The sequence below is a fragment of the Panthera uncia genome (assembly GCF_023721935.1).
Source record: "Panthera uncia isolate 11264 chromosome A3 unlocalized genomic scaffold, Puncia_PCG_1.0 HiC_scaffold_11, whole genome shotgun sequence".
Classification (NCBI taxonomy): domain Eukaryota; kingdom Metazoa; phylum Chordata; class Mammalia; order Carnivora; family Felidae; genus Panthera; species Panthera uncia.
In genome coordinates, this window is record NW_026057578.1 from 29,540,888 (window position 1) to 29,556,158 (window position 15,271).

General features: G+C 50.6%; 1 protein-coding gene and 1 non-coding gene across 2 annotated transcripts in view; one reads left to right on the forward strand and one right to left on the reverse strand.

The window, feature by feature from the left end:
• SIGLEC1 (sialic acid binding Ig like lectin 1) overlaps positions 1-15,271 on the reverse strand; it is a 39,345-nt gene that overhangs the window by 12,302 nt on the left and 11,772 nt on the right. The window contains exons 2-7 of the mRNA XM_049649822.1: positions 12,502-12,548; positions 5,876-6,329; positions 5,298-5,594; positions 3,810-4,076; positions 3,230-3,484; positions 543-842 (exon numbers count right to left, since the gene is read on the reverse strand). Coding sequence (XP_049505779.1) covers positions 543-842; positions 3,230-3,484; positions 3,810-4,076; positions 5,298-5,594; positions 5,876-6,329; positions 12,502-12,548 — 1,620 coding nt within the window. The remainder of the gene's footprint in view (positions 1-542; positions 843-3,229; positions 3,485-3,809; positions 4,077-5,297; positions 5,595-5,875; positions 6,330-12,501; positions 12,549-15,271) is intronic.
• Positions 2,484-2,674, forward strand: LOC125937206 (U2 spliceosomal RNA). Its single transcript, XR_007462301.1, has one exon. It is a non-coding gene; the product is annotated as a U2 spliceosomal RNA (small nuclear RNA).

Below are 15,271 nucleotides of genomic sequence, written 5' to 3' on the forward strand. Positions count from 1 at the left end.
GGTATCAGGGGGGTTTGTCCTTGAATGCCGATTCTGATCTATGGGTAGTAGCTGGCTGCAGCATGGTTGAGAAAGATTGGGAGCCAGAGCCCGGACTTACATCAAGAACCTGGCTTGATCGATTAGCTCGGTCTGTCATGGCCTCAGCAGGAGGAAATGGCAGTACATCCTTCAAGATGTGGAAGCCCCTGTTTTTCCATTTTCCCTCCTGCATCTGACTCCTAACAGAGCCTGCCCCAAACATTTGATACATAAAAAACAGATGGATATGAAGGACCCTTCAAGTTCAGAGACAAAATGTGTACATAAGGAATAATGCCACCTGCCATGTTTCCCTTTTGCCTTGGCCTCAGGAACCTCCCAGGTTGGGATGACGGTATAGTCCAGATCTTTGATGTGATTTTTTAAAAATTATTATTATTTTTTTTTACAAAACAGCTTGGTCAGCCCCTCAGCTGAGCGCTCTGGACTCCTGGGAGGAAGAGATCAGAGCAGCCCTCCTCCTCAGGCTCCCTCCACCAGCCTCCCTGTGCCTGTCTTACCTTTGGCCTGGAAGTCCAGGGTGGAGGATGAATTCCCAAGGGAGTTGGTGGCTGAGCACGTGTATTTCCCACTGTCGCCTGGCTGCAAGTCTCGGATCTCCAGGTTCAGGGAGTTGGGGTTGGAGAAGACACTGAAGCGCGAGCTGTGGTCCCCCTCCCCTGGGGTGGAGGCCAGGATGAGGCCATTGTGTGACAGCACCAGGGTGGCCACGGGCTCGCTGACCACCGAGCAGTGGAAGAGGCCCACCAGCCCCTCCTGCGTCTCCAAGAAGGCAGTTAGGTCCGGCACAAGGGGCGGGTCTGTGTGGAGACAGATGGGTGATGGTCATCCTCAGACAGTGACAATCCCTGGACTGACCCTGCACCTCCTTTGTCCCACAATGCCCTGTGAAGGGGCAACCCCAGAGCTCTTGAGTGCCTGTTGAACACATTTGTCCCTGGGCTGAGCAAATCACTTTGTCTTCTTGGCCAATAAGTGTGGCAACCCTGTGAATGTGGATCAGGGGCCCCACTTTAAAGATGGGAAGACTGGGGGTGCCTGGGTGGCTCGGTTTGTTAAGCAACCGACTACGGCTCAGGTCATGATCTCTCGGTTTGTGAGTTTGAGCCCCGCGTCGGGCTCTGTTCTGACAGCTCAGAGCCTGGAGCTTGCTTTGGATTCTGTGTCTCCCTCTCTGTGTGATCCTCCCCCACTCACACTCTGCCTCTCTCTTTCTCTCTCTCTCAAAAATAAATAAAGATTTTTTAAAAGGGGAGAATAAAGAGACTTAACAACTGAATGAAATTCAGGATCCTGGCTTAGATCTTGGACCAGAAAAAAAAAATTGCCATAAAGGACGCGATGGGGTCAATTGGTAAAATTCAAATATGGCCTGTAGATTAAAAAATATTGCTCTATCAATACTATCAATTGTATCAATATTAAATGGCTTGGCTGTGATCAGTGTACTGTGGTTATGTATGAGAATGACCTTTGGATATACACGCTGAGGAGTTAAGGGCTAGAGGGACATCATCTACAATTTTGAGAATGTAAACATGTAGATATGCGAACTGGTGCAGCCACTCTGGAAAACAGTATGGAGGTTCCTCAAAAAATTAACAACAGAACAACCCTATGACCCAGCAATTGCACTACTAAGTATTTATCCAAAGGATACAGGAGTGCTCTCTTGAAGGGGGACATGAACTCCAATGTTTAGAGCAGCACTATCAACAATAGCCAACAGATGGAAAGAGCCCAATGTCCATCACCTGACGAATGGATAAAGATGTGGTATATGTATATACAATAAATAAATACAGCAATAAAAAGAATGAAATCTTGCCATTTACAATAACGTGGATGGAATTAGAGTGTATTGTGCTAAATGAAATAGGTCAGTCAGAGACAGACAAATATCACGCTTTCACTCATATGTGGAATTTAAGACACAAAACAGATGAACGTAAAGGAAGGGAAGCAAAAATAACATAAAAAACAGGGAGGGAGACAAACGATAAGAGACAAACCTTAAGTACAGAGAACAAACTGAGGGTTGCTGGCAGGGTTTTGGGTGGGGGGATGGGTTAAATGGGCAAGGGGCATTAAGGAGGATGCTTGTTTGGATGAGTGATGAACCACTAAAATCATTATTACACTATATGTTGTTATTACACTCTATGTTAACTAACTTGGATGTAAATTTAAAAAAACATTTTTTTTTAACATTTATACATTATTGAGAGACAGGGAGAGACAAAGCATGAGCAGGGGAGGGGCAGAAAGAGGAGGAGACACAGAATTTGAAGCAGGCTCCAGGCTCTGAGCTGTCAACACAGAGCCCGATGTGGGGCTCGAACTCACAAACCATGGGATCATGACCTGAGCCGAAGTCGGACGCTTAACCGACTGAGCCACCCAGGAGCCCCTGGATGTAAATTTTAAAAGATTTTTAAAATATCGATTCTCGGCCTTTTGGCTATGATTAAGTGTCGTCTCTGTTCTTGTCAGTTTAATATCTGATACGTCCTCTATCTGAGGACAATATATTACATGGATTTTTGGAGCAGGGAGATGGAGTAGGAGCTTGCTCCGTCCACTCCACGCATCGACCTGGTATTGCAGCACTTCCAGGAATGGTGCACACACAAAAATAAATAAATAACAGTTAAAAATAAATTTAAAAGAAGAATGTAAGCACGTGGCTAACAGATACGTGACAGCCAACTGGTGGATATCTACACATACAGCGTATATACATATGAAATGCCCATATATATGTTTACATAGAAAATGCGTGTACACTTTTGCACACATACGTATATATGCACGTGTGTAATACACACGTATATGCATACTTGTGCGTATGCACATATATATACATACACGTATATATTTAAAGAGAGAGAGCGAACGTACCAAACTGTTAACAAATGGGGACACTAAGGTAAAGGCAGGTGGTCATTCCTTGTGTTCTCCTTGCAACTTTTCGCAAGCTTAACTTGTTTCAAAATGGAAAGGATTCTAAAACAGGAGGAAATTGAGGCCCAGAGAGGTCAAAGCGTGCCCGGTTATGCGGAGCTGGGACACGAGCTCAAGGCCAACCAGGCCCAGGACCCTAACCCTCCTGTGGGGGCCCTCGCCCTTTGACCGCCCTTTGACCGGGCTCTGGCAGCGTCCGGTGCCCCCCTGCCCTGCCACTTACGGTTGACCACCACGCTGACGGGGCCAGAGCGCTGGCTGCCGTAGGAATTGTGCACCTCGCAGAAGTAGAAGCCGGTATCGGCCCTGGTGGTCGAGTGCAGCTGCAGGGTGTGGCTGTGGGCGTCCTCCAGCAAGACGTGGTTCCTGTACCAGCTGTAGCGCAGCTTGCTGGGCGCTTCTTTGGGCGTGTTGCAGGTCAGTGTCACTGTCTGGTTCTCTAGGACAGGGCCTGCTGGGCTCACCTGGACCTCAGCCGCTGTGGGGGCGGCATGGGGCACACGGGGGGATACCCAGCTGACTTCCAGGGCACCGGGGTTGTACCCAGTCAGCCTAAACCCCTGCATGTTCTGCATCACGCCCCTTCTGCAGCAGAGCCTTCTGGACAGGCACTGCATCTCTTTGTCCTGTTTACAAGGGTTCTCGTGACATCCCACCCTGCCAGGAAGGCTTGTCACCTGAGACAGGGCTAGGACTCCATGCCTGCGTTCCAGGAGGCACCTTGGCCTGGCTCCCTTCAGCAACAGTAGCCTGGATCCCCACCCCCACCCTCTGGTCAAGACTCAGGCTCACCCAGGACTCACTAAAGACGTGGAGGCTGACAGGGGGCGACACCGTGGAGCCCACGCCATTCCCAGCTTGGCAGGTGTAGACACCGGCATCACCCCAGGCCACCTGGGGCAACTGCAGCACAGGACCCTGGACTTTGAGCTGCGTCCCATCCTTGGCCCACTGCGTGGAACTGACCTCAGGGTAGCTGCTGTTCACCTTGCAGGTGAGTATGACCAGATCACCTGGAAGGATGTTCTGCCCTGAGGGGCTAAGAAGGATCTCCACACCCTTGGGGGCATCTGCAAGTCATGATGGGGGGCATCAGGCGAGGAACCCATGGAGGGCAATGGCAGCCCTTCTCTCCTCTCTCAACCCTCCGCCCTAAGGAACCCCATCTGGATAACGGTCAGGCCCATCCCTTCCCCTGTCAGGGCCGGCGCTGCCCCCCAACTCGCAAGGAGGTCCTGATTCCTTCCTTTTCCACTGAGGGCCTGATAATTCAGCGCTTGGCCTAGCGTCCAGCCTACACTGCCTTCCACGGCTTTCTGCCTCGTGGCAGCGTCCATTGCCTTCTGTTCTGTTTGGGGACCGTGAGCACCATACCGCCTGCTTAGGTGGCCTGTGGTAGCTATTGGCACGGGACCAGACACCGAATGGAGGGGTCCAAAGGCAGAGTCAAATGAGCTCTGAGAACGGTTAGCCCATGTGTGAGGAAGGTGCCAACCATACAAAACAATTGTGTTTCTATAAATCTTGTTCCAAAGCCTCTTACTACGTAAATATGCTAATAGAAGCTAATATGTTCAAGTGCTTAATCTAGGTAAATAGGCAAATAACAGCAGCTAATGTTTTAGAGTGCTCGGTATGTGCCAAGCACCCCTGCAATTTCCACACCAGTTCCTTGAGATCTGTGAGTCTCCTGAACAGAGGACACGGAGGCTCCGCAGGGCAAGTCACTTGACCAGTTTGCCCCGTTTGCTCCTGCGCCTCATGGATCCAGGCAGCCTGGTGCCTGTGAACAGCAGTTGTTCTAGAACAGGCTCTGCCATGTTTTACCATGACGGGAAGATGCAGAATCAGGTAGAAACTCAGGTTTTCATCCACCACCTCTTTGCGGTATCTGGGCAATACCTTGATCACCGTGAGTCTGAATAGTCTTAGGCAGGAGAGGGGTGAACCCTCCTACACACACACACACACACACACACACAGCGCATCCTCCAGAGCTGGGATAAATCCCAGGGGCCTTGCTGCCTGACCCCCAATTCTCTGGCTCTTTGTGTCTCCCCTTCTCTGCCCAACCTGGCCTCAGGGACAAAAGGTACAAGGAAGCCATTAAATGTGACTCAGAAGGGCTTAGCGGTGTCTCTCGCCCTGCCTGACCCTGGAGGTCCAAGCATGTCTGGCTTTGCCTCGGGGGTGAGGGCTCTGTTTCCCCAGGCTGGAGGAGGGAACGGTTTCCGCTGGGGAAGCCACAGATGTGCCCTCAGTACCAAGGGAGTGGCGCCCAGCACACTCACACTGCACTTGGAGGTGAATCTTGCCCTGAGTCTTGTGCTTGGCTACCGAGAGTTGGCATTGCAGGGTCCGGCCATGGTCCTGCCAGGACAGGGGCATGTGGAGGGTCCCCAAGTGGCTGATGCCCGTGGGCTCGAGCTTCTGGTGGTTGGAAGTGATGGAGCGCACGGGGTCCTGGCCTAGCCACTGCAGGCTGATCTGCTCCTCCGGGCAGGCGTAGGGAGTGGAGCAGTTGAAGTTGGCCTCCATGCCTTCGCGAAGCTCCGCTGGCCAAGCGATCGTGGGCTCCTCGGGCTTCTCTGAGGATAAAGACCAGAGGCTGAGGACTCCTCTTTGCCACACATGAGGCCGAACACCCTAGAAAGTCCAGCTGAGGGGCAAGACCTGAGCAGGGTCCTTTAAGAGGAAGGAGAGGCTGCTTTCTTTCTATCCCCAGCCCCACTGAGGGTGAATGCAAGGGAGAGGTGGGGCTGGGTTTAGGCCAGGGCTGGTGGGCTCAGGATTGGGGCTGTGAGCCAATGGGGCCAGGAGCAGCTTGGGAGACGCTTCCGGGCAGTAGCTAGGCCACCCTGCCCCTCACCTGTCACGGTGACCACAGTGCCTTTGACATCTGACCAGCGGTTGCCATCACTGATCTCAAAACGGAAGTTGTAGGAGCCCGAATCCTCAGGCTGCAGGTCCTTCAGCAACAGGCTGCATATCCTGTGCTCAGTGCGCCCCAAGAGCTGGGCGCGGCCACGAAAGTGTGCCTCCACCAGCTTGGGGTTCTCCGAGTGGCTCACCACCTGCCTCTTGCCCGAGTAGTCGTAGTACCAGATGGCTGTGATGCCATGTGGCACTTCCACGTCAGCTGGAAAGCTGAAGACACAGGGGATGACGAGGCAGGACCCCTTCACGCCCTTCACATCCTGGGGACTGGAGACACCCCATGAGGCCAGGCCTGAGGGTGAGGTGGGACAGAGAGGAGAGTGATGAAGGCCAGGGACCACCACAGGGCCCTCAGAACTGCCCCAGACGAGTCCCCATAGCCTGCCCTGCCCCCAGCAAAGCACCCTTGGAGCAACCCCTCTGGATGCCAACCCCCTCCCCCCCCTGCCGCCAGCCACTGCCTCCCTGAGCCTTCCTTCAATCTCAGCAGACAAACCGGTGACCAGGCACAGTGCAGTCTGCTCGGGCAACGGAGGGCTCGACTCACCAAGGCCAGGCCCTGTGAGATGGGGAAGGCCAGCAAAGCTTACCTGCTGAGATAGATGAGGTCAACTGGAGAAGCTGGATCAGGTAGTCCATGGCAGGTGTGACACTACTTCTGGTGCCTAAGAGGGTGATGCACACTGTGCTGGTGGGGCATACGGGGGCCTTCTAGGGAAACTCGGGGCACCTCAGCCTCAGAGCCTGCTGAGAGTCCAGCCTTGTGCCCTCCACATGCTATGCTGGCCAACCCAGTGAGAGGGCAGGGCGTGGAGCCAGGAGCCCACGTTCCTGACTCAGACTGCACCAGGGAATGCCTTCACTTGGTGACATGCCCCACAAAGCCCTCTGTGTGTCTCTCAGCCCCACCCCAAGTTCTGCTTTCCCAGCCCCTCAAGGACACTCCTCCAGAGCAGATGAACAGCTGTTTCTCCCTTTCCTCCCCCCCCCCATTTCCCCACCCAACCCAACAGGAACTGGAGCCCAGAGAGGACGGAACCCAGTGAGATTGATGGTTTGAAGTTTGTCTTCTTACCACCAGCTTTACCAACTGTAGGCCGTAGTGGGGCTTGACCGAACACTTTCCAAAGTGCTGCCTTTAAGATTTACTTACATCCCCAAAAGGTCCTCATCCTGCTCCCCGTTCTGCTCCCATTCCCGGGTCCCCACACACGCACCTGTGGCTACTCCCATCTACCCACGGGCTCTCCAGCTGACCAGTTCTGCCCCCACTACAAATGATCTTTGCCTATTGAAACCTTATTTGGTCTTCAGGGTGCAGCTTGAAGGTGGATTCTAGCTGAAACTTGCCCTTCGGGGTCCCTGTGGCCGCCCCACAGCTACCTCTGTGCTTGCCTTGTCCTTGGAAGCTGGTGACCACCCACTTCTCAGGAGCTGGGGCTGAGGACATGTGCCCTGAAGCAGTGCAGAGCCCCCTAGGCCTTGCAGTGGTGAGCAAGAGAGAGGTGTGGTCCTTGGGGGCCCAGAGTTGGCGGCTGGGCAAGTCTGGGCACAGGACACAAGAGCCCTGCACAACACATATCCCGCAAACGTGAGTTAAATGTCTACTGTATACCATGCACAAGATGGTGGGCTCTCTGCCACCGAGAGTCCCTGCTAGAAATGAGGCTCTAAAGAGTACCAACGAAGGGGCGCCTGGGTAACTCGGTTGGCTAAGTGTCTGACTTCAGCTCAGCTCATGATCTCATGGTCCATGGGTTCAAGCCTGGTGTTGCGCTGTGTGCTGACAGCTCAGAGCCTGGAGCCTGCTTCGGATTCTGCGTGTGTCTCTCTCTCTGCCCCTCCCCTCCTCGCACTCTGTCTCTCTCTCAAAAAGTGAACAAGCATTAAAAAAATGTAAAAAACAGAGTGCCAAAGATATGAATCTGAGTGGGGAGAAATGCCAGAAACACTCATAACTAAAACTATAAAACCATAAAACTATAAAAGAAAACATGGATGAAAAACACCATGACCTAGGATCAGGCAAGGATTTCTCAAGTATGACACCAAAACACAAGCAACAGAAGGAAAAAAATAGAAAAATTGGACTTGGTCAAATTTGAAAACTTGTGTGCACATCAAAGGACGCTATGAAGAGAGTGAAAAGAATGGGAGAAAATATTTGCAAATCATATATCTGATAGGGGATTGATATCTAGAATATATAAAGAACTCTGACAACTCAACAAAAATAGCAACAACAAAACCCCCAAATAATCCAAATTCAGAAACTGGGCTGAGGACTTGAATACACACTTCTCCAAAGGTGATACACAAGTGGCCAAGAAGCCTGATGCTCAACATCATTAGGCAATAGGAAAATGCAAATTAAAACCACAATCAGCTACACTTCACACCCGTTAGAATGGCTACTAACAGGCAAACGCAACCAGACAATAATAAATGCTGCTGGAGATGAAGACGTGGGGAAATTGGAAGCCTTGTGCACTGCTGGTGGGAACAATGGCGCAGCCCCTGTGGAATGTAAAATGGCGCAGCCCCTGTGGAAAATCGTTTGGCGGTTCCTCAAAAAGCCCAGCAATTCCACTTCCAGGCATCTACCCAAAAAAATTTAAAACAGAGACTCAGATACTTGTACACTCATGTTCATAGCCACATTATTCACAATAGCCAAAAGATAGAAACAATCCAAGTGTCCATCAACAGATGAATGGATAAAAGAGATGTGGTATATCCATACGATAGACTATTACCCAACCAAAAAAAGGAACGAAAGTCTGACACATGTCACAACATGGGCGAACCTCAAAAAATTATCCTAAGTGAAACCAGCCAGATACAAAAGGACAAATATTATGCGATTCTACCTAGATGAGGTCCCTGGAGTATGAAGAGTCAAAGAGATAGAAAGTAGAATAGAGGTTACAAGGAGCAAGGAGGGGGGTGGGGAGGAGAGAGTGGGGAGTTAGTGTTTAATGAATACAGAGTCTCTTTTTTGGATGATGAAACATTTCTGGAAATAGAAAGTGGTGATGGTTACACAATATTGTGAATGTACCTAATGCCACTGATTTGTACACTTAAAAGTGGTTAAGACAGTTAAGTTTTATATTAAGTACATTTTACAACATGCACACAAAAACCCATGTTGCAAACTTTGCAATCCTCCCTGGTCCTAAATGCTGACTTGGCAGGGGGAGGGGGGGGAGGCTGGGACTGGGGACAGGAAACTCATGACATCTCCCAGCCCCCAGCCCATCAGCCGCAGGGTGGGGCCCAACTGATTTTGGGGACTACCAGGGGGCACACCTGGGGAGGTGCTGAGCAGACACCCAGGGCCTAGATGGGGTCTGGATTGCCTGTCAGAATGACAGTGCTTAGCCAAGTGTGAAGGGACAAGGGGCATCCTGGCAGGGAGCGTGGCAAAGGCAAAGATGTGGGAAGGCCAGGAAGAGCATTGTTTCTCAGGGGACCCGGCCCCCTGGCTGGGCTGCTCCAGCAGACAAGTCTGGTCATTTGCTGAGGCTGACTGTCTCCGTCTCTTTCTTTGTGTGGCCCTGGGCCTGCTCCTGTCCCAGGAGGATGTGCCCACACCCTCTATACCTGGTCCCTAGCCACAGGAGAGGCTCATGCTGGCCCAGGCAGTGGCTGTGGCCTGGATGCTGGGCTGAAAGGCAGAACTGGGCATGTGGCGGGGAGGTGTGGGTCTGGGGCCCAGAGCCACACTGGGTAAGAGGGTGAGCTCCACTATAGCAGAGACATCGATCAGTAAGATAGTGGCGTGTTGGCTCCAGTGCCCCTGCTGTTCCCATTTGGGGTCATGGAAAGGACAATGCCGAACCAACAGGAGGAATGGTGGGATTTTAGACCTACTGACCCCTAAATGGAGCAGGCTTTTTGAAACATGTGAGAAGAGGGGCGCCTGGGTGGCTCGGTCGGTTAAGCGTCCGACTTCGGCTCAGGTCAAGATCTCACGGTTCATGAGTTCGAGCCCCATGTCGGGCTCTGTGCTGACAGCTCAGAGCCTGGAGCCTGTTTCGGATTCTGTGTCTCCCTCTCTCTGTGACCCTCCCCCGTTCATGCTCTGTCTCTCTCTGTCTCAAAAATGAATAAACGTTAAAAAAAAATTAAAAAAAAAAAAGAAACATGTGAGAAAATCCTTTCTAGAACCACCTCAAGTCACAGCATGGAGATGTCACCTGCACTTGGCCCAGCTACAATACCCAAGAGATCAGACCCATCAGAGTGCAACTCGTTGGCTCAACCTCTTCCACCCCAAAGACCAGCCTCATCCCAGAGAGCCTTCCTGGAAAAAGAAGGGGCAAGACAGACCCCAGAAAGGAAGACCTTTGTCTCTATTTGAAAACCTCTTGCTGAAGGTTAGGTGCTCCTAGGGCTTGAATTGAGCTGGGCGCCTGGTGTGCACCCTGCGCCCCCTGGTGGTAAGGGGGTGGTTGCCAGTCCTGGGGAAGGGAGTCCTGTATTGGGGGACCAGAGCCCCTCAGCCTTGAAACAACCCCTTATTTAAGCAGTGACCATGTGGGAGAGGATTGTTCCCCAGACCTCAGAAAGTTCCTGAGGTTCACTTTGTATCTCCAAGTCTTGGGTGCTCTGAAGACAGGGTTTAAATCCCCACCCCCCAAATTGGTATATGTTGCATCATGGTTGGGCTGAGGTGGCCTGGCACATGGTGGGTGCCCATGTTTGCTGCCTGTGTGAGAGCAAGTGAGTGGCAAAGCCTATGTGAGACCCAGTGTCCTAGGACAACTGGGGAGGGCTGGCTAGGGCCCTGAGTCCCTGACCTCCGATCCCAGACATCAGAAAGAAGGGCAGAGGTAATTTCACTGCAGACAGCTATGCAGGATTCAGTTTCTGTTTCCTAGCACCAGGGCTCTCCCCTCCCTAACTTCCCTATCAGGCTGGAGAACGAGAGAAGTGAGATGACACGGCCATCTGGAGTGCTCTGCCCCCCAGATAGGAAATCAGGGTACAGACGGGCAATTCCAGACTATGTTATCTTCGTAATAGTGGAAAGCCCCAAATATAAGCCAAAGGTTTCACTTGGAAAGCCATATAATCCATAAATGAGGTCTACTGGGTTGAAATGGGCAGTAGAAATCCCACATCTCGTTTGCCAATCTGGCTATAAACGCTCAGAGCCCAAGCAGCCATTCCCGAAACTGTGCTAGACAGTGCTGGGAGTCCTGCTTGGATGAAGAAGTGGTGATGAAGGAGGCGAGTGAGCCTGGGCTCCCATGAGGGCAAGATGAGGGTTGGTCGGCAGCTGGGCCAGGGTGAAGGAGAAGCTCGGCTGCCATGTGGGATGGAATTGGGTGGACATGGGGAGGAGAGTGATGGGTTGGGGGAGGATGAAGGTCAGGATTGAGGCTGGATGGAGATGATGCATAGGAAATGTTTGGGGTGGAACTGGGGTTGAGGTAGGACTGGAAGTTGGTTGGGATGGGGATTGGGATGGGGGTTGGGGAAGATTTGGGGGCATGGAATGGTTTGGGTAATGAGTGCAGCTTTGATTAGCATCTAGGGCTTGGGTTGGTTCCGGTCCAGCACCCACCCCCAAGACTCCCAAGCAAATCTCAACCCCGCCCCTCTCCCAGACCTCCTCCCGCATTCCAATGTTGGGAATACCTGTTCCACTGAGGGAAGTGGCTGCAAGGCTGGTGAACGGCAGGACAGGAGAACAGGAAGGAAGGCCAGGTGCTCGTGGTGCTGGTGGCTTCCCAGGGCTCTGCCACCCCAAGAGAGGAGATCCAGCCTCAGAGGTTGCTTCCTCTTTTCCCAAAGCCTCAGCTCTACTGCCCAGCCTGGAGGCTCGTCAGGGAGGCAGCTGCAGGCCTTGCGTAATATCAAGACAGGAAAGACCTCCTAGGCAGGGGAAGGACCCTGGCAAGGCCCTTAGGGTAGTGAGCAAGCAGAAGTGGGATCGGGGGCCACGCTGGTGTCTCCTCTAAGGCAAAGCGGGAAATTGGGAGGTCCTGCTTACCAGCCGTGTCCATTCTCCTCTTCTTTGTGGCCACTTGGCCTTTTCAGGGAGTCCGAGAGAAGAGGAAGATAACTTTCTACACACATCCCTCCTGACAACCAGGAGGAAGGCAAGCCCGGCCTGGGGTGAAGGAGCATTACAGGATACCCAGACACAAGTATTGATTCTCCCAGCCCTGGGAGCCTCTCAGTGCCCCACTGCTACCAGTGGGATAGAACCTCCAAGTAGGCCCTACTTGTGGGGGACACAGGGGCTCCAACCTCCAGGATACTCCTCAGACCATAGAAGTGTCTCTGATTCACCTTCTCTTCCTCACTGTCTGTCCTACGCCCCCACCCCCTTCATGTGATTTCAGCATCTTCCCACTTAGGCAGAAAAAAGAAAACTCCCCACCATGACTGGTTACTGTTTTTTATTCTAGGTTTATTTTATTTTAATGTAGGTTTATTGATGGCCTACTATGTGCCAGACATTCGACATATGGAGCAGGTGTTGAGTGACAACACGTTTCTCATTTCACAACTCAAACTGAATTCAACTCAACCCCTACCTACCTGTAGTGGTGGAGAGCCCAACCATGGCAGGTCAGGACCCCTGGACCCTGTGGGCAAACCCACATGTACAGATCAAAAAGGACACGAAACTCCGAACCCAGAATCCAAAACCACAAAGCAGATGTCTCCTGACATTTTACCCTAAAGTCCTCAAGCCCCAGAACATTAGGGCTCTGTCACTCACTCTGACCTCACTGTCCTGTATCTTTCCTAACCTTGGGTCATTTCCTTTTTTGACCAAAACTCAATGGGTTCGTCCATTGCTTCCTCCTCCAACCCCAACATAAAACTTGTTGGTTCAGCTCTAGGCCTGTGCAGCTGATTCCAACTGTACGACATCGTGGACGAGGCAAAACTAGGAAGACAGTAAAAAGGTTGATGTTACCAGAGGTTAGTGGGGAGGAAAGGATGAATAGGTAGAGCACAGATGATTTTTTAGGGCAGTGAAACTGTTTTGTGTGATACGATGATGGATGCATGTCATTATACACCTGCCCAAATCCATAGAATGTTCGAAACTGAGTGAACCCTTTGGCAAAGCAGGAAGGAATATCCAATGGAAAAAAAGTGTCTTTAACAAATGGTGTGGGGGAAACTGGACAGCGACATGCAGAAGAATGAACCTGTACGGCGAAGGAAACAATCAGCAAAACTAAAAGGCAACCAATGAAATGGGAGAAGATATTTGCAAATGGCATATCAGATAAAGGATTAGTATCCAAAGTCTATAAAGAACTTATCACACCGAACGCCCAAAAAACAAATAATCCAGTGAAGAAATGGGCAAAAGACACGAATAGACACTTTTCCAAAGAAGACATCCAGATGACAACAGACACATGAAAAGATGCCTACCATCACTCATCATCAGGGAAATACAAATCAAAACTACAACGAGATACCACTTCACACCGGTCACAATGGCTAGCATTAACAACTCAGCAACAACAGATGTTGCCAAGGATACAGAGAAAGGAGAATCCTTTCGCATGGGTGCAGCCACTCTGGAAAACAATATGGAGTTTCCTTAAAAAATTAAAGCTAGAGCTACCCTATAACCCAGAAATTGCACTACTAGGTATGCACCCAAAGGATATAAAAATGTTGATTCTGGGGCGCCTGGGTGGCTCGGTCGGTTAAGCGTCCGACTTCGGCTCAGGTCACGATCTCACGGTCCGTGAGTTCGAGCCCCGCGTCAGGCTCTGTGCTGACAGCTCAGAGCCTGGAGCCTGTTTCAGATTCTGTGTCTCCCTCTCTCTCTGCCCCTCCCCTGTTCATGCTCTGTCTCTCTCTGTCTCAAAAATAAATAAACATTTAAAAAAATTTTTTTAAATGTTGATTCAAAGGGGCACATTCATCCCAATGTTTACAACAGCACTATCAACAATAGCCACATTATGGAAAGAGCCCAAATGTCCAGTGACTGATGAATGGATGAAGAAGACGTGGGGTGTGTGTGTATGTGTATAGGAATATTACTCAGCAATCAAAAAGAATGAAATCTTGCCATTTGCTACAATGCAGATGAAACTAGAGTGTGTTATGATAAGCGAAATAAGTCAGTCAGAGAAAGACAAATATATGATTTCACTTATATGTGGAATTTAAGAAACAAAACATGAACATAGGGGAAGGGAAGAAAAAATAATATAAAAACAGAGAGGGAGGCAAACCATAAGACTCTTAAATGCACAGAACAAAGTTGCTGGAGGGGTTGTGGGTGCGGGGTTGGGCTTAATGGGCGATGGGCATTAAGGAGGGCATTTGTTGGGATGAGCACTGGGCGTTATATGTAAGTGATGAATCACTAAATTCTATTCCTGAAATCGTTCTTATACTATATGTTAACTAACTTGGATTTAAATTTTTTTTTTTTAACATTTATTTATTTTTGAGACAGAGAGAGACAGAGCATGAACGGGGGAGGGGCAGAGAGAGAGGGAGACACAGAATGGAAAGCAGGCTCCAGGCTCTGAGCCATCAGCCCAGAGCCCGACGCGGGGCTCGAACTCACGGACCGTGAGATCGTGACCTGAGCTGAAGTCAGATGCTCAACCGACTGAGCCACCCAGGCGCCCCGGATTTAAATTTTTTAAAAAATTGAGTGAACTCTAACGTAAACTATGGATTTGGATGATTATCCTGTGTCAATGTAGGTTTATCAATTACAACAAATTGGTGGGGATGTTGATAACGGGGTGAGGCCATGCATGTTGGGGTTATGGGTCATAGGGGAAATCAGTGTATCTTCCTCTCATTTTGATGCAAACCTAAAATTGCTCTTTAAAAAAGAGAGAAAGAAAAAGAAAAGAGTAGAATAGAAAGGACAAGGCTCCTTACTTTCATTCCAGCTGCTGCAGTGAGAGAACGCCCCGAAGTTCTAGCGAGAATTTGCGCCATAAATGGTAGTCACGCAACTTTGGCATGCAGTTTCCATCGCTTGAAACTAATGCAGCTCAGGCCCTTGACTCTTGACAACCGAGGTTTCAACCTTGAGGCAGGTGGATGAAGGTAGTGTGTATAACTACTTTCATACCCTTATTGTTTGGAGGTTGTAAAATGGAAGGAATAAAGGTCAGGGGCGGGGAACTCTTTTAACAATTCTCAGCCTTTTGTATCCTGAAGTTCCATCTCTTTGCAATTGAAAACATCAGATCAAAATCTGTCCTGAGAGGGCGCCTAGGTGGCGCAGTCGGTTAAGCGTCCGACTTCAGCCAGGTCACGATCTCGCGGTCCGTGAGTTCGAGCCCCGCGTCAGGCTCTGGGCTGA